The 22,212-nt window shown below is 43.3% G+C and overlaps 1 protein-coding gene across 2 annotated transcripts in view; it reads left to right on the plus strand.

Moving 5' to 3' along the window:
- Hsepi (D-glucuronyl C5-epimerase) overlaps positions 1–21,579 on the plus strand; it is a 25,246-nt gene extending 3,667 nt beyond the window's left edge. The window contains exons 2-3 of one of the 2 annotated variants that reach the window (XM_022839835.2): positions 16,819–17,011; positions 18,962–21,579. In XM_022839835.2, coding sequence (XP_022695570.1) covers positions 16,819–17,011; positions 18,962–20,253 — 1,485 coding nt within the window. In that variant the 3' untranslated portion in view covers positions 20,254–21,579. The remainder of the gene's footprint in view (positions 1–16,818; positions 17,012–18,961) is intronic. The other variant, XM_022839836.2, reaches the window with a different exon arrangement.
- The last annotated feature ends 633 nt before the right edge of the window (positions 21,580–22,212 follow it).

Consider the following 22,212-nt stretch of genomic DNA (forward strand, 5'->3'; position numbering starts at 1 on the left):
AGAGAAACAGAGAGAGAATAAATTGCTATGTGCAAATAATCCTGTTTCTCTAATACCACTATTGTGTAAATAATCTTGTTTTCTGTCATGGCTACTAGGTGAACAGTTATATATATAGGGCTCCCTTCGAGCTTTTGACAATACCGATTGCTGTTAAATGCTTTTCATACATATAGAAATAGTTCAGTAATTACCGAGACCAGGGACAGCTTTCAGGCTGGGCCAGAATTAGCCACTCAGTCAAATATAATGTCCCGATACTATGTAAAGTACCGTAAGAATGCACACACATGTTCCCGAGCGTCAAATATAATCAAAAAATAGAGACCCAGTTATTTATTGCTATTTAAGGTTTCCTCGATTACACATATACGAGACAGTTTCGGGGACAGCGATCCTCTTGGAAGAAGTACGTCAAAACTTATCGTTTTTTTATGATTATTATCGTGCAAACACGGAACTTCAAATTGAACCTAAAAATGCAGTCGGCCTCTACCCTTACTTTTACATCGAAGGAAACTAATAAACCCTATTATTTATCTTTTATATAAAAATTAATTTTCCCGATTTTCGCTAAAGTCGAGCGACATTTTTTGAACTAAAAAATTCTCATGAGTATCGCACAATCAAAGTGCAGGCTTCCATACAATCTGTATATCGTTGTTGGATCCGAAGCCGTGTGCCTAAACGGTTCACTTTCACCACCGCTTATGAATGTAAAATGAGAAAACTTATACCGATATTTATGCCTGCTGTACGCAATTCAGCAAGACACGTTAATTTGCAAACGACGTCTTGCCTTATCACCGACGGGGGAAAAGTAAGACATGTACTCTGCAATGGCGAAGGGAAATGACTAACTGTCTTATTCCTTAGTTCTTCACTTATTTTACAACGTTTAAAATACAGAAAGTGTCGATTAAATGGTTCTTATGACATAGTAATATGCATTTACTAGTTTCTATGCACATAGCTTGTTGTTCATGTTTAATCAGATCTATGTAACATTGATGTTAACGCTAAGAGTCCTCAAATAAACCCAAATCTTTCTATTGCTAACATTTTAGGTTATTCGGAAGCATGTCACCAGTTACGGAACTTTCCTTGCCAGACAAGTCTAGCGATTAGCAGAACTATTGATTTACGTCTTGTGGAAAAGTCTATGAAAAAAAAAATGGCAAAAATTGCCAGCCATTTTAGCTCAAGATCTGATGTTGACGTGTAATTTATAGCACGAACGTTATCGCAGTCCAACGACTGCCAGCTACTCAGCAGTTATTCCAGATATTCTCAATGGGCGCTAAAACACATATACGGGCAGTAGATACAAATCTTTAGTCAATGTGGCTGCATTAAAGCTAATGGCAACAGTAAGCAAACGCTGCGTCCAAGTTTACTTTCAGCTGTTACAAACAATCCCCAGCAACCGCGCGAGGCTTCAAGACGGCGATCAGATAAGGCAACGATAGGCAGGCCGCCGACTTTGTTACATTGACACCCTCCCCTTGATTATACTGCATACTTTAAACATAGCGAAAGTGATCATTACATGTAAAAAAAGTTATAGAAGTGGAACTTCCTATTTTGTTCATTTGACGCAATTACGCTCCATACATATTTGCTTCAAGCACCTGTCGCTAGCCAATGTTTTTCCCTTGGCTTTTTTTCTAGTCTCTGTTCTTAACCACCGTACAAACCAAAAAAAACAGCTTTTCCCTGGACTGCGTCTAATGATTATACGGTTTTAATGACCATTTTTCCTGCGTGTAGTCGCGCTACTTCCACTTAATCGCCGTTCTCACAGCATGAACCGTCACGTACCTAGTGTGTATGTGTGCGGCGACTGGCTGCAGTTGTGATAAAGTAGCAAAAATAATTTAAATTTCTTATTAAATCGCAAGACGCAGTTTATGCCATATTTAGTTTCTATTAAACAGATCGTTTTACCCAGCTGAAGTCGCCAGTTGATAGTGCCTCAAGGAGAAAATCTGAAAGCATCCACAAGTAACTTTTCTTTCATATCTGGTTAATGTAACTATGCTATTTGTTAACATAATCATGAGCACTTAACTAAGTTCACTTTTAATTATGAAGCTTCCGAGTTAGGTGAGCGGATTATATATGTAGAATGCTCGATTCGGCCGAGGGTGCTTCCGTAAACAGTAATATCAGTCTACCGTTAAAAACCATCAAAAAAAAAAACAGAAAGCGGAGTAGACAATATAAAACAAATAGCTCGCACTTTCTGATTGCACATGTCCGGGTGGCACAACATCTGTATTCGCTTTTCGCGCATCGATACGTTTCCCGTAGTTTTAGTGCCCGATGCTAGTAATCTGTAACTGAAGGCGAGACTTAAATGTGGCGTTGAAAGGCCAAAAAGACGCTGGTTAACGACCACAAATAAGAATATTTAAAGAAAGGCAGGGCCTCCAAGGCACGATTCGTATATTTGTGAACACATCAAAAGGAACTTAGTGAAATGATAGGCGAAGAAGGCTCCGAAGCAGCTGTCCTATATGCTGACTTTTTGGCTACTGTGTTGCACTATACCATTACCTGAGTAGAGATTTTATGTGCTCACATCATATAAGAGAAAAATAAATTGACAGATTCACTGAGCCCAAGAGCTATACATATTTAGCTATTGCTCGATGCAGCTTTACTAAGCCAGCAGAGGGCAAAGTGTTATCGAACACAACAAATCGGCTTGGGCTGCTACTGCCATCGAGCACAGCAACGTCCTTCGAAAAAGCACAAGTACTGACCGGAATCCCCAAATCAGGCATCTTGACTCAAATTTGTCTTGTATTGTCTTTTCGTTGTTCTGTACCGTATCTCTGTCTCCGATACCAACCGATCGCAGCTTTACATAGACTATTGATTTACCTGCGAGTCATAAAAATAGGAATTTATCGTCGTATGTATATCTCACAAGAGTCTACCACATATGACCATACTCCATTCACAACGACAGTTCGGGCAGTTGTACCTGGGTAGAAGGGTTCCAGTATAGACATAAGCAGGCGTCGTAAATAGATAGTTTCGCTTGATAGGCTATCCGATACACAGCTGAGTGTGCCCAAAAAGTGCATTGATATATGAAGTGGCCGATAATAGGAACGCTAATCTATACGAACAAGACGCAACCTGAATATCATACTATCGGTATGCTGTTGCGAGTCACCGAATCGTTGGAGTCACTTACAACAATAAACGACTTAGGGCGCCGCAGCGGAAACTGCTCGGCCTAGTCTAACGGATGACCTAAATCGAGCATTGATGGTCCCAGCTTTCAGGATGAGCAGCTGCTCCTTAGTGTCGTTAATTATCGCCGGCTTACCTCTGCATTTTGCAGAGAATACTAATATTGAGATCATGAGGCCGGAAGAGTTAAAAGCACTCGATGGCCAATAGCCAACAACGCAGCGGCGTCGCGGTGTCCACTTGTCTGCTAATGCTTCGCTGCTGTTCCGCTTTCTATCATTTTCTCTCTTGCCCTTCTCGCCCTCCACTGCTGTCTTTTTGTCATCTGTAGCTACTTGTTTTAGATATATTGATTTTCAATGAGCAGCCCCAATAGTAGTTCAGGGCCAGGCTGTATGGGGCACGACGCCTGAAGCAGCCAGTACAGCTCCTCCTTATATAACCTGCGCACTACTGCTGTAGAGCAGAATCCTTCCGCGGAATCTTTCGCCGACAGACATGTTCAACCCCGGGCCACTGCGGGACCTGGACTCCGAAGCGCTCTTCAGCTCACGACCGTCCCTCGACATTCACTTTCTCTCATAGCAGAGAATTGGTGAGAGAAAACGCAACGCTAGGGTGACCAGCAACGATCAAACGGCGAATTGTGAGTAGCAACTGTGTACTTGGGTACCCTGCGTCGGCCTGTCGGCTGACTCTTTGCCTAACAAGGTCTTTCCAACTTCGGCCGTTGAGAATGTGACTACGGAACGGCTTCAACGCTGTGCCAGTTCGGGCCGCTGCTGTAGCCTTGAACAGTTTGGCGGGACGACAGCAAGTTGGGAAAAGCTGCCTTGGTGGCTGGGCAACTGGCTGGATCATCGGAACTGATGCGCTCATGCTTGCCATCCTTTATCCTGGCTCCCCAGTCGCTTCTTTGTCCGTCCGCTTCCCTTGCCACCCCCATAAGAGTAAAGAAACGAACGAACCGACTAAACGGAAGCAACTCATTACGATTGCAACGACGAACTGAGTGCGCTGCTGTCACTCTTATCGTCGCAGACGTCAAAGGACGTCGGCGAACGAAAGTAAATGGAAGGCTGAAGGGGCATGGTCGATGGCAGGGGGAAGTGCTAATGGAAAAAGTCGACTTGTGCGACCGCACAGGTACGCTTGGGTGGATTCAGAGGAATGGATCCAGGTAGGCCGTTCCTGAAAGAGGGTTGGAGGCACCAACGAGGAACGACCGATTTCTGTTGCGCGAACGTAAAATAATACTGTTTGATTCCTGTATGACATTGGATTTTCTTCTTGCGTGACATTAGGCAAGAGGTGCTTGCGATTTTGATAACGAAACGCATCCTTTGCACACGATAGATCGAAATAATTAACCTATAAGATTCCTAAGAAAAGGCTGATATTTAAGTAGAAAAGAACGTAGGAGTATGTCACTCAAGATTACTATGACTTTATGTAGGACTTAAAATCGCGCGAATTGGCTTCCGTGTCCCAGTTGAGTACGTGATGATCTTGACATAAAAAGCTATTACGTGAACAAACGAACCTGCTCAGAGGTTCTGGAAAAATTCGCTTGCTTTTTCTCTCTTATAAAATGCATTCTGTCTCATAATGGTACTCGTTAAAAATACTAGATGTTTTCTATTCTATATTATTCATCTTTAAATATAATTTATATTATGATTATAAATGAAACAAATATGTTTAGCAATTGGCGACAAGTGTATATAGTTAACGGTGTGTCGTATGCTGGTATAGAATACACCTGGTCATTATAAGGTACTCTTGGCAAAATAGCAACAAATGATAGCAATAACAGAGGCTTCTTTTCGCCAAATTATTGCGTTCTGACAAGAAGGATTATTTATGCATGCAGTAGGTGCTCATCGTTTGGACCTGCAAACTGACGAAAGCAATGATAGCATATTATTCGCTCGTTCACCAAGAAAAGTCCGCCTGTCGTCAACGTTAGGCAAACGAACTCGATGTAAAGGTCATTTGCAATGCCAATCCGAGTCGAAATTAACGAATTTTTCATTTTACGTTTATCTGTTCACCTCTACGTTCGTATGCTTAATCTGTGTTTGTAATAATGTATGAGTCTATCAAAATAACCCCGATCCCCTTTCTTAATGCGCTCTATTCATAATTAGCATATCTATCGTAACAGATGTAGATATTAGGCCGAGTCGCGTGCTCCCCGCTTTTTAATTGATCGACGTTGGGTTCTAATGTATCTATGTACGCTTTAGGTCCGATAACGGCCGATTAGTGCAAGCGACGCTAGCTGGTCATGCGAAGGATCTGACTGAGATGATGACAGTAACGACAAAGCCAGTCGTCACAATTCTATGTACACGTGAAGATGACTAAGAAAAATCTGACGTATCAGGACGCTGTTAAAACGGTTCGAGTATGTTGGAAAATACGGCGTTCCGTGATAAGATGGCTTGTCAATGTAGTGTGATGCCCGTAGCCGTTGTTCTGCAAGTGGCATCGGTTGTATCCCATTTATGCAACAACAACCAGCTATTGTCGAAAGTTTTCAATATGGTCACCTCTTCTCCTAATTGCTAACAGTGGCTCTTTAATCTCTCCATCTTTAAGTGTTTCTTTGTCCAACGTAGAGTGACTATGTACCGCGTGTACTAGTTATCATGGAGCTCCCGTCGAGCAGCGGCGCCAGATCGCACGTCTAACACGTATATACAAGCGGCATGTATGTCTCGGCGTGGTCCTACAGTGGTTTCACGCACACATCCGAGGCCTTAGTTTTACTAGCGGAATGAGTGTCGGATGTAGTTATTATTACTATTGTCCAAGGAATTGTACCCTAGCCTATTGTTAAGTTACTTCTTAAAGGCCATCTCCTGCCATCGTTACGTATCGCCTTGCGTCAAGCAACAAAGGACGGTGACGGTTGCTCGGCGGGCTCTAATAGGGCTGCTATTGCTGCTCGCTACAGTTAGATCTACGAAACAATGTTCTGTTGTCGCAACGCTCTCAACTGCATGCTTCTCAAATGTGCGTTGTTCTATCTCTGTCTCCCCGTTGTGACGGCGTCGTCCGCTTGTTCGTCAATTCTCACTTCGCTATCATGGTACGTTCCGCGTTCACATTGTTGATGTTTGGGGAAAGGCCGCGGGGATTCAATGGGTCGGTCGGTCGCTCGTAGTAGACGATGCGTTTACTAAGTAGGGCAAAGGTGGAGCAGTTTGTCAAGAATGACTAAGCTGATGTGCAGAATGTTGGAGCTTGTGGAATCTGTTTGGCTCGAAGTGTAGCAGAAGCTGTGGTTTCCTTCGCATGCATCTAAATGTGTGGACTGCTGTTAGGCGAATACCGGCTACACAAGGCCATAGGGCCGGGGAATAGCTGAGGTTGAACGGGAGCAAAAGGGGAGAATTTAAAGGAAAGGAGGTGTGACGCTTGCGTCACGGGCATTATAGCTTGTGTTCGCGATAGGTTGCAGACTATTACAGGCTGTTACAGGCTTTGTCTGTCAGGCGACGCTTACGGAGGTAAAAGACTGACTCGACCAAAAAGGTGCACAGTTGTGAAATCCTTTAAAGGCGTCTCAACGAGACTATGAGCGTGGAGAACGAGATATATCTTTCTCCATGGGGTGTTTACCTACGCCTTCAACGGCGGAACGATCCAGCAGTGCTTGAAGAGGCTGCTGCTGGTACCCCACTGCTTCACCATCGGCGTGGACACCACAACAGACAGTCTGTACTCGTTGTCCTTACAGAGCCATTGTACTCGGACTTATTTTCGTATAATAATGTCGCCCTCCTCTCTGTCGCGGGAACTAGTGTCCCGATGAGGGCGGGTTATCGAGAGAGAGGGCCCCTGGTGCGCAAAGAGAAAACCCATGGGGGACCCGGCAAGCCGACAATGAACAAATGGTGTCGATGACGATGGCGGTGACGGTGATGGCATGAACATTGGCTGACATTCCAATGTCGGGGCGAGAGGCGTTTTCCCAAGCAAAAGCAGAGAGAAGAGCAGATAGAGAAAACAGCGAAAGTACATGGGAAGGGGGTACAGAGTTCAGACAATAAAAGTGCAACTTAGTCAACGAAAAAGAGAAATGCGGATATTTATAGCATTCGCATTTTTCTCTCTCTTGAATTTATTTGAAGCGTTGCTTTTCTTCTGTGCTTCATTCCTCAATCGGTAAATGGCAACCAATAGCAGCAGACAACAAGTAAACAAGAGTCGGGTGGTAGTACTGTGATAGCAAGGGGTTGTGGTACTGTTCTAGTAGATCTATCAGCTGTTGCCACAGCTGCTACTATTAATTCAAGAGTGACGAGCTAACAAAGCTTAAAAATATTATTTCACTTTTCCCTAGTGCTATTCCCGCCGCACTTGTTGGTATGTGGGCTCGAGATATCGTATAGTGCTGTGAAAGCGTTTGGCCAAACGTAGCCAGCATGAAACCGGGTTTCGCATGAGGTCGCCTCGTTTCTGGTTACCGCACAGCAAATATGTACGTATTAGTGCTGCTACTCGGTTAGTTTGTGGTGCCGTTCGTGCTTCTGATGTTACTGTAGTCTGTTTTTTTTCTCTAGTTTTTTTTTCACTGTAGCAGTTATCAAGTGTCGACAACTTCGCACGTCCGCTGCTTATAACTAGCCCCTCACAGGAGTCCGGAGAACGAACCAAGTCGCCGAGCGAAGAAAATGCTAAGCAGAAAAGCATTTCCAGTAGAGGGCACACTACGAAATTATACGGCTCCAGGTATAAAACAGATTCATGGTTATGGGATGTGTTGGGGCTTGCGATGTATGGCACCCGGTTAGGCCTCTTCCTGCCGCTTCTGCTGCTGTTGCAAGAACGGCATACCAACTCACCAACTCTCCGTGCGCTCGCAGTGCCATTCGTGGCCAAGTGTATATATAGAGAACTAGCCCAAAAGAACAAAATGGGCAGGAACAAGCAATTAGGAACATACCGAATAACTGACTCGAGCTTCACTGACAGATTGCTGTGCCGAGTTCCCCCGAAAGCAAACACATGCTTGAGTAGCGTATGAAGACTCGAAATGAACGAGAGTGAACGGCCGGCGGGCAGGAGGGCTAGCGTAACAACGGTACGCATAGTACAAACTGTGAGGGGGACGGCAAGAAACAATGTTCGCCGCGATACCACCATCTGGTAACATGTCTGCTGTTAAACTCTGCGGTAGTTTTTATTTAAACGCGCCATCGTTATCACCACTGTCGCTGCTGTTGCAGTAAACGCGCCGAGGCGGGCTGCCGACTCTGCGTTGGCGCTAACGTCATTATGGTCGGTGAAGTTGCTTCGAGCTCCAAGCTTGCAGAGGGAAGTGTGGCAGAAGCATTCTTTCGCAGACACCACGAAGACGGAACGCAAGAACTACTTCGAGGCGCTAGTGTGCTACCGTAACTGCAGCCGGTGCGACCGCTGCTACAATTGGGAGCACAGGAAATTGCATCTGGCGGGGTAGAGATACGCTGGAGCTAGCCGGTTCTCTCTGGCTAACTCTCCTAATGCCTCTGTTTCAAACTCCTCTTGCATTGAGAGTAGCCAATGCTGGTCGCAGACACCATAGTCATGGTCCTTAAACACTGTCGAAAACTCTGCTACCAGTGTATGCCCAGTGAGTGCTGCCTGTTTAATAAGCGTACTTTGCTTGCCGCAGTCTGCATAGCAGGGCCAACTACGCGAAGAAGCGTGCTGGGGTAGAAGGGAAGCGGGTGGGCGGGCGGTCAGGCCATCGGACAGACAAGCAGGCGAACTAAATCTGTTTTTTCAATAGGAAGTAGATGCCACAAAACGAAAAAATGAAAACGACGAATTACCCATAAACTACACGAGCGCCCGAGTGGATGACAGTCCAAACTACCAGTCTAAATTACGAACACCGGAGGTGATGGGGTGCTAGAGTCTTGCGTAACAGGTGTTTAGCTTAATTTCTTTTCACTATCCTACAGCCCCAAAAAAGGGAGCACAGGATCATACGGGAACTATTACTAATTTCTACTATTGATGGCGCAAATTCGGCCACTGCTTCTGCTACCACAATTTTTACCGACAGCGTTCACGTTGATGGCAAATTAACTGAGCTCTACTAAGTGTAACATGGTAAACATAGTAATAAAGTTCTCTTGAAAATTAGATATTATAACTTATACCAATTCGACTCGTATCTTCGGTAACGATTAATTTCCGATAAGCTTAAGCTATTCTGATAAGAGTCATCAACTATCTAGATAGACTCGATAAAATGTTGGTGTACACGCGTATAATAAGTAATAATAAAACGCCAGCCACGTTTTATGCTGGTAGAAAGTCGAGAGATGTTAAACATGGGAGCAATAGACGTTCGACTTTCAATTTTTATTGTCTGCTAGGGGTTGAAGGTGCTGTTTGGTGTCTCATCAGCCAAAGAGCTAAACGCAAAAACGATGTGTCGCAAGTCTTGGACGGGAATACCAATTCTATGTGGTCAGCTTGCATTAATGTCGATCATAAGGCAGCTACTTTATTAACTGGATTTGGAAGCCATAGAGCATGAACTTGTATAAATCAACTTCGGAATGGAAAATTACCGTGATGACCAGCGTGACGCATGAATTGAAACTTATTTACAGTGAAATATTTTTGCCATTATGGAACCTAATGGATGCAATTAAAATATAAGCCTTATTATCATACGTATAGGTAGATTTTATTTTGAGTTGACGCATGACCAAATTCTAATACAAAACGTTGTCCTCAGGATGTCAGGATATAGCTAAGCAACAAATGCCTCCTGTAGCACGCATAGAGATCCACGGGCAAAGGGACAGCAGTAGTAGCAGGAACAATCCCACGTTCGAACCAGACCCCACCGCCATGTTGCAGACCATCAAACATGTTCCGCTCACTGCTTTGTTCCGGCACAGTAATATAGTTGGGGTGCTTCTCTCGCCGTTCATACTCTATTGGGGTTATTGAAACTCTTTTCTCTAACGACTCCGTCTTCTCCATATTCATCGCTTCCGAAATTGGCAAATGCAAGTGGGCTCTCTGGCTAGATCGACTGAGGTTCACCCAGTCGGACCAGCTCCGATCCTTGGGACACCGATGCCAGCCGTTTCTATTTTTTTGGGGCTGTACCTCTATGACCTTCTTTCGTCTTACCCACCAACCTGTAATACGTAACTCCTCTGGCCAGTGCGTCTGTTTGCTCACCGCTCTTTCTTTGTCGTTCGCCGTCTGGCCTTTTTCCTCATCGGAAATCTCAACGGGAGTCGTGGTTCTTTTCTGGGTCGTGTTGACGCTCTTTCTGCGATTCGACTGTAGCGGGCTCAATGTGAACCGACAACCAAAGCAGCCCGTTTGTATGCCAATAGGAGTCGCCGTTCGCTTCTCTCTTATAAGCACTTGCCAAGCTTTAAACTGGCTCTCTGATTTTATACAGTATTTACTTGCTGCGGTCCGTCTCCATTGAAGACCGCGTAGGGATACAGTGTAATGCATTATACATTAAGTACGTTCAATTTATGTCGACTGCCCAAGTCTTTAAAAAGCAGAGTTTCTATTGACTACGTTCGATTTCACTAACCATTTGATACTCAAAAAAAGATGGACGCCCCTGGCGAACTACATAGTTGTTCGTATGTGTCCGTTTACTATCATATATCGAGCATTTAATAAAGGCAAAACGTATACTAACACTACATACATGTATTTTTATGTACATATACATATGATATTGCGATTTACAACCCTACAAAGATTAGACAAAAGTCGTAACGGCATGAGTGCCTGAAAAAAATCAATATTTGCCCCTTACTGTGCTGTCACGATATACATCGTGCAGTCTCAATTAGGTATATTTCACACGAATAGTTTTGCTGTTACTCTTACTGTTGTTGTCATTGATGGCCACGCTTTTATTCTGTTATGCTTTCGATACCTGTATTGGATTCTCCGGGAGTTGTCAGTGTAGCCTATATGCGTCGAAATGTTGGAATGAAAAATTGATTCATTCTCATGATGCGAGTCCATTTGTGGGCCATTGAGCGCCGTTCCAGTCCTGACTCGCGAGGCAGCCAACTATATCTCTACTACACTTGACAGATATAGCTACCCCTTTCATCGTTGCTACGAATCACCTTGTATTTTTTTCACCCCCTTCTCTTTCAGTGGCAGGCTAAAGAAGCGACAGAGAACGCTATGGAAAGCGAGAGTGATTGACATGGGGAGAGAGACTGCATGTCGCAGTAGTTTCGTGGATCCATGCCAGCGAGACGTGTAGCCAGAACACTCTTGCTGAACCCTGCCAAATTGGTAGAACTGTAAAAGTGTAGCCCAGGCTGTTTGACCAAGCAGACAAGAGTAGTGGCACGAGAATAACCTGTATGCAAGCTCGGTCAGCTTCTCCTTATTCCTTCAACACTAACAGAGGTGAGGTGCATATCCTCAGTAGCTGAACTGATAGCGCGAACCTCGCTCATTCGCGCGCTATCACACTATTCCGCCAGCAAAGGCCCTGATAGACGCCTGAGCTCACTTCATTGCTATCCCCTTTATAAATGAACATATTATAACTATCACTACACCTGCCTTAGCTATGCAGCGCTATTACGGCGTATAAGTCCCTGTACATTTTGCTTTCGCACTTAGCTGGCCGTTCCCAGTCAGAGCAAACCGACAACGGCGCCCTGCACTCCCTCGATTTCGTTTGCCATCCAACCCCGTGTATTCGGGATTTCAGTTAGGCCTGGCCGTTTTCGTCGCGGTGCCACTAACGCTTACAACTGACTCTTAGCTAGTGGCACCTTCTTTTGTTCCTCTATTGATCGCGCTTGTCACCGACCACCCTTTCTCTGCCTTCATCTAGCCCATGTTCCTGTATCTATAGGAGACTACTGCTGTTACCGCTTGTCTTTCGCCCGCGAGCCGCTGTTGAGGCTAAATGGGACTTCATAGAACCCGTGTATGTACAAACCAGTTTGTTCCCTGGCCTGAAGGCCAAACATGCAGGAGTCGCGTAACCAAGCAAGCATGCCAGAGACCCAATAGTATTGCTTAGTGCATTGAAATTGAAAAGGGTTTAACATGAAGGAGGAAGAAGGAAAGGGAATATTATACATGCTCGCAGGCAGAGGCATAGCCGCTGTTCGAAGAATTGGTAGTCCCGACAGCTTGACCGAGCGACAACAATGTGATGCATACTTTTGGAGACCCGAAAACCGGAAAGCTACCCAGTTGCTGGCTGGGTAGCTTAGCACTTTTAGATGCAGGGTCATAGAAGTGTGGTGTATCACGGTGGCTCGGTAAGGCGCAGTCACAGTAGTAGCGATCGCAAGGATCGTAGGATCGACAGGAGCTGGTGAAGAGGCGTCCGAAAACGTTCGAGTGGACAGAAATATAAAAACCTCTAAATTTCATTGTTTCATAGCAAAGCGAGTAATGTTCCTGTATCGACGTTGGACTGAATGGAAACCCAAAGGTTAACCATTATGGCGGATCCGAGACCCGCCTTCCGCTAATAGTGCTATAATAACCCATATAAGAACTATGATAGAGATGTGAGCTCGCAATGCACAACAGCAGTACTGCACATGTGTGTTAGTGTTTGTTACGATAATTCACCACTAATATTGCACAGTAATCCTGTCGCTGTCGTTTATTGGCATCTGTACAGCTACTGCACACCACTGTCATGGTGACGGCAGAATATCAAAGTTCAGCGGATATAGGATTGAAATAGATAGGGAGCAGGAACCCACATAGAGAATGAGGACGAAGGGCCACGGACAAAGACAAAGAGGACCCTCCATATCATATATATGTATATGTATGATATATTGGCTAAAGAGGAGATTGAAGAATCTTATAAGATCTTGCTGTAGTCAATGTTTTTGTGTGCGTGTGTGTGCGTGTATATATATATGTATAGTCGTATTTCGATGACTGTACCTCGTGAGCTACGTTAGAAAACGTTATACCTTCTAAGCATCTGAATATCTTTCTAAAGATAATTTTTTACAACTAGTCAACACATTGACTAAAGCTTAGGAAGGTCGCGTAGGGTCTTGCAGAGAATGAAAGGGAGGCAAAGGTCGATGCATAATCTCCTTCCAGTGAAAAAGAAAAAATATCCTGGCTGTCGCCATTGACAAATATAAATAGCGTGTTGGACGGCACCGAAAGCCGTACTCGAGAACACCAGTCGCAGATTTAAGGTGAGGGTTCTTCAATAAGCGTAGGGCGCACAGTTACACGTTATCGATGTAATACTGTTCATATCCACCAATACAGGACGGCGTACCTTGTGAAAGGACCGTACGATCTTGGTGGTACATCGCTATTCCGGTAGTCGATTCAGGTCATCTTTGGTTGAATACTGATGCTTGCGCTAACGCTGCAGCTGTGTCAACGAGAATAGCCAATGATGAGTCGCATATAGAAATGTGGGGTTCATAGTAAGGGGTAGGAACGTTTAGTGTGAAAGAGGCCCTTTGAGAAGTATTAACAGACGTTCCCTTTACCGAACGTTAATATCAGTAGCGAGTTTATCGGTGAATGACCCAGATGCTTAAACTACCCCTTACAGACGGAGTGTGCTAAGGAATCATTTAAGTTCAAAACGATGCTAATGTCATGGATTGTGTGGAAATTGGTCCATTTCGATTAAGCAGAATTGGCTTCAAAGCCAAATCTCCCATCGAGATTCTCTGTATTCAACTCACATTAGAGCGGATAAAATATGCTCATAGATCATAGTGACAAAAACATCTGTAGATTGTAGATTTTATCTTAAACTTATTCGACTTTACCGCGCCAGTCGGAGGCGAGTGAGCGCCCTAGCTAATTCGCCTATGTTCTATTGAAGCGCCTCACGCTATACGGTCGTTGGGTATTCAGTGCCTATCTGCAATTGGTTTTATGCGTCCCGCCACACATGTTAACTTATGTTTTGCTGTTGGGACACTGTGTATATATATATTACATCATCATCTTAGTTTTGTCCTCGAAAAAACCAACGTACTTCGTAAGTTCTTTCGATCAGTTCTTCAGAAACTTATAGCGCCTTCTAATGTTAAATAAGAGATACTAACAACACCAAACAGTATCGCTCCGCTATGAATTGGTTTGACCTTCTGAAAATAGGACCAGATAGGTAGGTCATCTGTTTAACGTAGAGTGACGCGGTACGCTGGCTAAGCAGCCATCCACTACTACTGACCTTTCTGTCTGTGTTATAGTATCTAAAAATTGAAGATTTCGTTTGTTTCCCGTGAGATTATATTCATGAAAGCCCATAAATAAGTTACTAAACATCGACCTGATAGCACAGTATCCACCATAATATAGATATAATGAGGTACTTCAGCATGAAATGTAGCAAACACTGATCTACTTCTAGAAGGTTACGCTATTCGATGCCGGCGCAACATTTGGCAACACCTTTTTTGTATTCGAGATGTATTTGAAGTCCGAGGCCGTTCACCAGGATACCATCGTCAGTTGGGCCTTAGAAAATGAGTTATGATGAATCATAAAGAATCAGGAAATTCGGTAGTGCTTCACAAATGAGTTCCATCTTTGAATTGCAGGGATAGAGACAGCTCGCCATATACCCCAGTATACGGTGAAGGTGCTACCGCCAATAGCACTGGCTGCAGTTGGCTCTCGAGAAGTCACAAATAGAGACTTCGAACTCGAAAATGATTCTCCTGGAAGACTTTTTTTGAAGGTAAACAATGAGGAGTGAAAGTCTGTGTTGAAGCGGACGTCATGTTTTAGCACTCAAGTTTGCTACGCACAAAAATACCGTGCATGTTTACCTCAATGCAAGTAAAAAAATTGTACCGATGGAGCGAGGGTCATAAAACAAACGTAACGATGCTTGCCCCTTCTCGCTTTTTTTACGTTATAACAGTGACTCATTCCTGCACCGAATTGTTGAGAAATTGATTGTTCGTGATAATCGCAGATGGTTACATAAATAAGTGGATTCAACTGAAGCAGCAGGTCATTATCCCGAAACGAGTGTACAGCTGCAAGAGCTTCAGCCTCTATCGTGGGCCTAATCTAGGCATTATACGTTATAGCTTCCTGAGTCGTGGATCATCGATCGTCGATTATAGCTGAATAGAGCTGTCAACAATTGGAGCAGATGATGAAAAATTAGGCATTAAGCATGCCAAAGTTGAAGATAACCGATAATAATGGTGCACGCTTGGATTAAAAATAAAGAAGGCTATGGTAAAAACGGCAAAAGTTAGGACTACTACGCGTTTTATACTAAATGATTTGATAGCGTAAGAAGTTACCTTTTAGATTAATCATATTTTACTACCGTTGTCTTACGTAACTCCATTTACGAACGCACTGTACAAGCCCAATCCCAAAACCGGATCGGGCTAAGTTCCCTCAAAGCATATTCAATATTTATGTCAACGAAATAACAACGCTAGTGACCGCTTGTTTATCATTGTACTAAACAGTGATATATACAACTTGGATATTTGATAGGTCACTTCGGTAATGTGCTTAAGCCAACAACAGGCCCAACATTTAACAATTCGATGTTACAAAAGTAAAGAGAAGCATTCAAAATTAATAGCCTAATTTTTTAAATCAGGTAAAATGGATAAACCATTTTTATTGATCCATACAACAAAAATTGTATTTCTTAGAGTAGAAAAAAAATCCAAATATATTTACTGTTTCTGTTGTTTGATATACTTCAAACTGTTATTTTGGCAAATTTGTATCATTCCGCAAGTATGCTACAGTTCCTACGAACTTTTCGCAAGACCGTACTATAATTATTTCCTATTTGCTGTACAGATTTTCTTCCCAAACCGCCGTTACAAGCCGAAGCTGCACACAAAATTCATAGCTGAATTTCTTCAACTTTCATATGCAATTCCCTTATTCCTGTCCATTATTGCATCGTCGTAGCCACCACAGCTCATCTCATACCTTCACCGCCTTACGCAGCAAAATCTCACAACCTGACGCACAACGATCTATGCAAACGCGTGCAGGATGCACACGAAAACGGGAAGCATTTTTGTCGCTGTTGCAACCCAAGTGGCTTTCCAGGTTGTAACTGCATCCCAATAGGCTTCCACCCCGACAGACGATGCAGAATTGACATTGCAAAGATGTCCTGGCGCTCATTTCTTTACTGCTTACCGAAGCAACTTTCATGTCTTCTACAAGAGGCTCTTAGATGCCAGCCATTGTTTAGTCTGGCGATACATAGGTGGATGTGGAGGTGTCGAATCCTCTGTAAAGTGAGGAGTAGCTAGGGCGACGGCGGAAGGAACCTGTGGCCCAGTTGTGAAGCAATAATGTCTTTTTTAACAAAGTTTCTTAGCTTTCACGAAACACGCCGGACAGCAATGGGCCGATAACAACTAGTGTTTAAGCACACTTAGCTCACGTGGGTATACGAGTCCTTAGCGAGCTTTACATGAGGCTAGGAATATGAGCACAGGATCAGTTATTTGCGTATATTTTATAGGTTATAGTAACTAAACGCGATAGCCTAGTCAAATGTTCCCTGATTCGGATCGGTTACGCTATATGCAACAAAGCCGTGGAATAACATCATTTCTGTTTTTCCCTTCACAGGTGTACGGTAAACTATCACAGGAGCCCTCTGGGACGCCAGTCTTCCATTGGCAACATTCATATTCGAAGTACTCGGTTCCGAGCCAGAAGTACCGTGCCAACGGTCCCTATCTGTGGTTTGGGAACTATAACGTCGCAGTGCGCGATCGTGTGAAGGTCATATCAGGAATTGAAGGTGCTATATCGCTGGATGGTATAACAACAGGCATTCTATCAATATTGAGATATACAATGTTAGTCATTTGCAAAGTTGTAATGGAAACACGTGTGACATACCTTTATTTACGGTCGACATGTACTAATTCGAGGAAAGACGACTCTGATGGTTAATTTTATGCGCCATAACAACTCAAAACTTATCCTTCAGCGATCAACAATGGAGTTTCGATAAGCTGCATATTAATATTAAAAGGAAAATTGTGCATCTGGTCCCTTCGGCCTTTGCGATGCTTTTTCAGCCTAGGATAGTTTTAAATTTCTCATATAGTAATTAATTATTGTATAAAAATTATTAGCCAAAAAGTGAGACATCGTAGTAAATAATTAACCCATATCATGTCACGTTTATGCTTTGACGTTAGTTTAGCACTATAGCCCCACCAGCGGGCCTCGCCCGGATGCCTGGTTTGTCATTGAGCATTATTTTGTTTCGCCTGTGTTTAGTTAAAAGGCTGAGAAGAACTTATGCTAGAGATAATATAAAATGAATAATGGCGACTCTACTATAGCTACGGTTTCTAATATACGTAACCCAGTAGCTTCTTCTACAATATAGTATAAACATAGCTCGTCGTGCAGCACAGGTTCACTACACATGTTCATGCACCACACATTGACAAAAGTTGTTCATGCAACATAACGTAGGAAACGGACGTTTCAGCGCGGATGACGCTGGCGGCTGTCTTGCTGTTTGTAAACAATGGTGGAGCGTTGTTTTTGCAACGGGGACAATGTTTAAGATGAACCAAATGAGCACTACGCTTTACGAGAAAAGCAACCCGTTTCCTCCAGGGAGAAAGTGTTTGGTTAATCAGACGTTTTCCTCACAGATCTTTCTTTCCATGAGGCATGTTAAGTAAATCACAAAAAATCAGTCTAATCCGTCTGCTTGAAGGGATCGATTCCTCAAGCAAGGCCGCCTCTCTAAACATTTATTAGTTATTCATAAATAATTTATTTACTAAATTACTTTGCTCAGCGTCGATGTTTTCGATTCAGTTTAATTCTAACATAAAGTGAACGACTTAATAAGACAGTGCAGTTAAGACTAGATTGACAGCAGACAGCACATGTTAAAAAGGAACTGAGACTTGCCAATATTCTCAGATTAGTAAAGACGCGTAGTGATCATAAACAACCGTCTTACCTTATACTTGTGGGAATGAATATAACGAACGCATAGAGCCATACTGCTGTCAGGTCATCTCAGACTCCTGATGACCTTCGTACCACGTAGGCATTTGCTTGCGCACAGGGGCTGTAGAAAGCATAAGTTAAAGGCTCTAGAATACAGTACCCGTTAGGTGACAGGATTTCGATAAGTTGTACCTTTGAAAATATCGAATTGGAATGTTGAAAACCCCTGCCTCGCGTAATCCTATTTTGTTCGTTTGTCCTGTAGATAAGGGGCAAGTGAGACTTAACTAGTAGTACAAGATTAACAGGGGCAAAGCTTAGATATTTAAATAGCTGATGATACAAACGAACACCATGAACAAGTGTATATATAGACTTGAAATAACATTATTTGATCGGTCAACTTCCCGACTTTTTTGGATTGAACACACGATGTTGGTCTGAGGTTCATCATTTATACCACAAGTTAGTGTTTGGCAACAAAATATGAAAATCTATCAATTTCATCTTCAAGTTTAGGACTACAAACGTGTTTACTCGACTTTGACGTATGTGATTATAAGAATAATAATAATAATACGATTTTTTACCTTCGCGAGGATTCTGTTTTTGTTAGTAACAAAGATACTTAGTTAGCCACGTAGTCCTCAAAAGATAGACATTCCATTTTCTGTTTCAGGTATTTTATTTCACTATTGACGTAGTAACATAATGATTATCACAAGATAAATTAGTGAGTTTCTTTTTCCAATCGCTCACCATTGTCTCATCATTGCCCTCCTCGCAGGCGTACCTGTAAGCACTCAATGGAACTCATCGGGTCACCTGTACCCAACGCAGATAGCGCAGTTCGGATTGAGTCATTTTAGCAAAAACCTCACCGGCGGGTCTAGTCCTACGCGACGTCTGCCACTTGTGACGCGTGGCCGTTTCGATGAAAACGTCGAATGGCGTCCTGCCTCGTTACCTGGTTCATCGATTTCAGGATTGATAACCCCAGCGACGGACGAGGACACTGGTCGACCAGTTCTTGCATTCAGTGGGGATGCCGTTGAAGTGCATTTTAAAGCGAGTCCCGATCTCGTCATCGTCCAGCTCGACCTATTTCTCGGACAAAACGGCAGCGTCACGGTGCACGTACAGGCATCCGGGACAACATACAGCGTTCACTATATTCTCAGCGACGTCTTGATATCCAGCCGAGGACAGGACGTATTTGTGGGCGTAGGCGCAGCTCGCAACGCGTGGCGAACACTTACACGAGACGTCTCCATCGACCTCCGTAAGGGTATGATTCTGCAAACGGGTAGCACTGGAAGGCGGGCATCAAAAACGGCTGCAGCTCTCGTGGGTAAGAGCGTACAGATTCTCAACATAGTGTTCCACGGCCAAGGCCGTCTGGGCAGCGCGTCATTGCTAACTCAGGCTCACGATGAATATTTCTTCGCAGCGTGCAACTACCTCGTCAGACAACAGGACGCCAATGGAGGTTGGCCCATATCCGTTGGTCGGACCCTAGTGGCACCAGATGTTCTTGTGCTGACTCCTCCCTGGTATTCAGCCATGGCTCAAGGTCAAGCCATGTCCTTGCTCGTTCGTGCTTACCTCGTCACCCGACAGCAAGTCTATCTTCAGGCGGCACTTCGAGCCCTTGAGCTGTTCAAGAAAAGCTCAAAAGACGGCGGCGTTTTAACGAAGTTCGCCGACCGCTTCAGCTGGTACGAAGAGTATCCAACGCTTAAGAGTTCGTTCGTACTAAACGGTTTTGTATATTCACTATTTGGCATCTACGATGTCTATAAAGTGAGTAACGACAGTGTCGCTCGGGCCCTCTTTCTCGATGGTTTTACTAGTCTGAAGCATATGCTGCCTCTATTTGATACTGGCACGGGGTCGGTTTACGATCTTCGACATTTTTCGATTCCGTCACTAGCGCCCAATCTTGCACGTTGGGACTATCATACCACGCACATTAGTCAGCTGCTTTATCTGAACACGATAGCCCAATCCAATGTGCTCGAGAGCACGGCTCAACGGTGGATCGACTACCTCCATGGAAAGCGGGCGCCACATAATTAATCGTCATGAATGAGTTAGGAAAAAACCAAAATCATCCGTTAAAGTAATAGCTCGATGACGAAGTTTAAGAGTTAGCAATGAAACGCTAACCTGGTGAAGGTAACAGCCTTATCTACCAAAGGGCAGGTCACTATGACTCTATAGGCCGGATCACGGCGAAAGAACTGGAATGGCGACATCCCAATCACCTCTATCGTCGGCCATCTCAGAAAAATTCTTCATCTCCTATGCATTCACCCAGTGCGAAGTCCTTCTCAAGGAACTGTGAACAATGAGTGGCCTCATTTTTTTTTACAGCAACAGTAACGACCATTACAAATGGACCTATCAAGCAAGGCCAGTTTGTTTAGCAATACAGTAATAATATAGAATATATGAGTTTGGCTGACAATGTAAATAATACCACAGCAACCAGGTGTATGACATGTATAGGTTAGTAATAATGACAATTAACAATCCGAGGAAGAGGAAGGAAATAGGCAATAAACCAAGTAAGATAAATAGGGATAAAATCATCATTTTTTACCACGTCGTCGAATTATTATTGTATCAAACGACAGTTTGATTCAGGCACGCGGACTCGTACATAATATATTATTCTAAGTAATGAAATGATAATATTATAATATTTATAATGACGACAATAAGGTAGACTAGAGAAAGTGTGAAGGTGAAATGGCCATTGGTATTAACAGACGTTGTGTCGACGATAGTAATGAATAACAGTCCCACTCGTAAAATGGAATCGACGACTATACTTGTTGTTATTTTTATTACTATTATCACTATATTGAGGTTCTAACGTAAAGAGGAAATTTAGCCTAAACAACGTCTTCATAAAACGAGCTATTATGTGGAGACGTATGAATCGCTAATGCCTTCACCCTGTGATGACCGATGTAGATATGTAGTAGAGACGAAAATGATACAAAAATCGTCATATTGTATTATTGTTAGAATGGTTAAACATTATCGGATATGTTCGTAGACTGATATCTAGTAGAGATTTCTAATTTTGTCGTAGTCGAGTACAAATGTATAAAAACAACCACGGTCAATTCTGTCCTTTTTAACGTTCCACAGATCGACAACAGTAGAATATGAACATTAAACATACATTAAACATGATGTTATTGTGTTTGTCCTGCAAATTTTAACTTCTCTTGTAGCCATTGTTTGCTCCGGCAGTGAGACCGTGATCGTTGCGCTTGACGTCGCAAAGTACAGCAAAATTCTGTTTAACTAATAGATTTAAAATGAGTGCAACGTAAGTCTCTTTCTCTATTTTTTGGAAACAAGTAAAGGGTCTGCATTTTGTAAACTGAATGGTTTTCAACAGTCATTTGAACTTAGTTACTTAGCTACGCAGTCTTATTTATTTCGCTATGTCTTATTTAGTTCCACAAATGCTGTCGTTTCGGATAGGAATGAACGGTTTTTAAGCCTATTCCTGTACGTGATGAGAAAAAATCAGATCTATCATCGACTTTGTTCCACTATGATCTCTCATTCAGCCTCGTTGCTTCTTGCACGCTTCATGAAGTATAGCTGCGTTAATTATATGTATTTCTATCGATAATAACAAAACATAACAATAATGATATTTCTGAGAGGAGTTCCTTGAACCAATTGCAAGTACAATGGTGGCCTAGGCACTGCATAGCGAACAGTCAACCTGTTATCATCATTTTCACAAACAGCCACGGCTTCATCGAGAAGAGACACAAACACTTATGGACATGTTCGTACAGACGCTTTGTAAAACAGCTAATTACCTTACGTGAGTCATCGCCACCGGTTCTTATCGACTAGCACTGCCAAATAGCGTATTGTACCACTAACACACACACACACACACACACACACACACACACACACACACACACACACACACACACACACACACACACACACACACACACACACACACACACACACACACACACACACACACACACA

This window comes from Varroa jacobsoni, unplaced genomic scaffold (genome assembly GCF_002532875.2).
Source record: "Varroa jacobsoni isolate VJ856 unplaced genomic scaffold, vjacob_1.0 scaffold_825, whole genome shotgun sequence".
Lineage (NCBI taxonomy): Eukaryota > Metazoa > Arthropoda > Arachnida > Mesostigmata > Varroidae > Varroa > Varroa jacobsoni.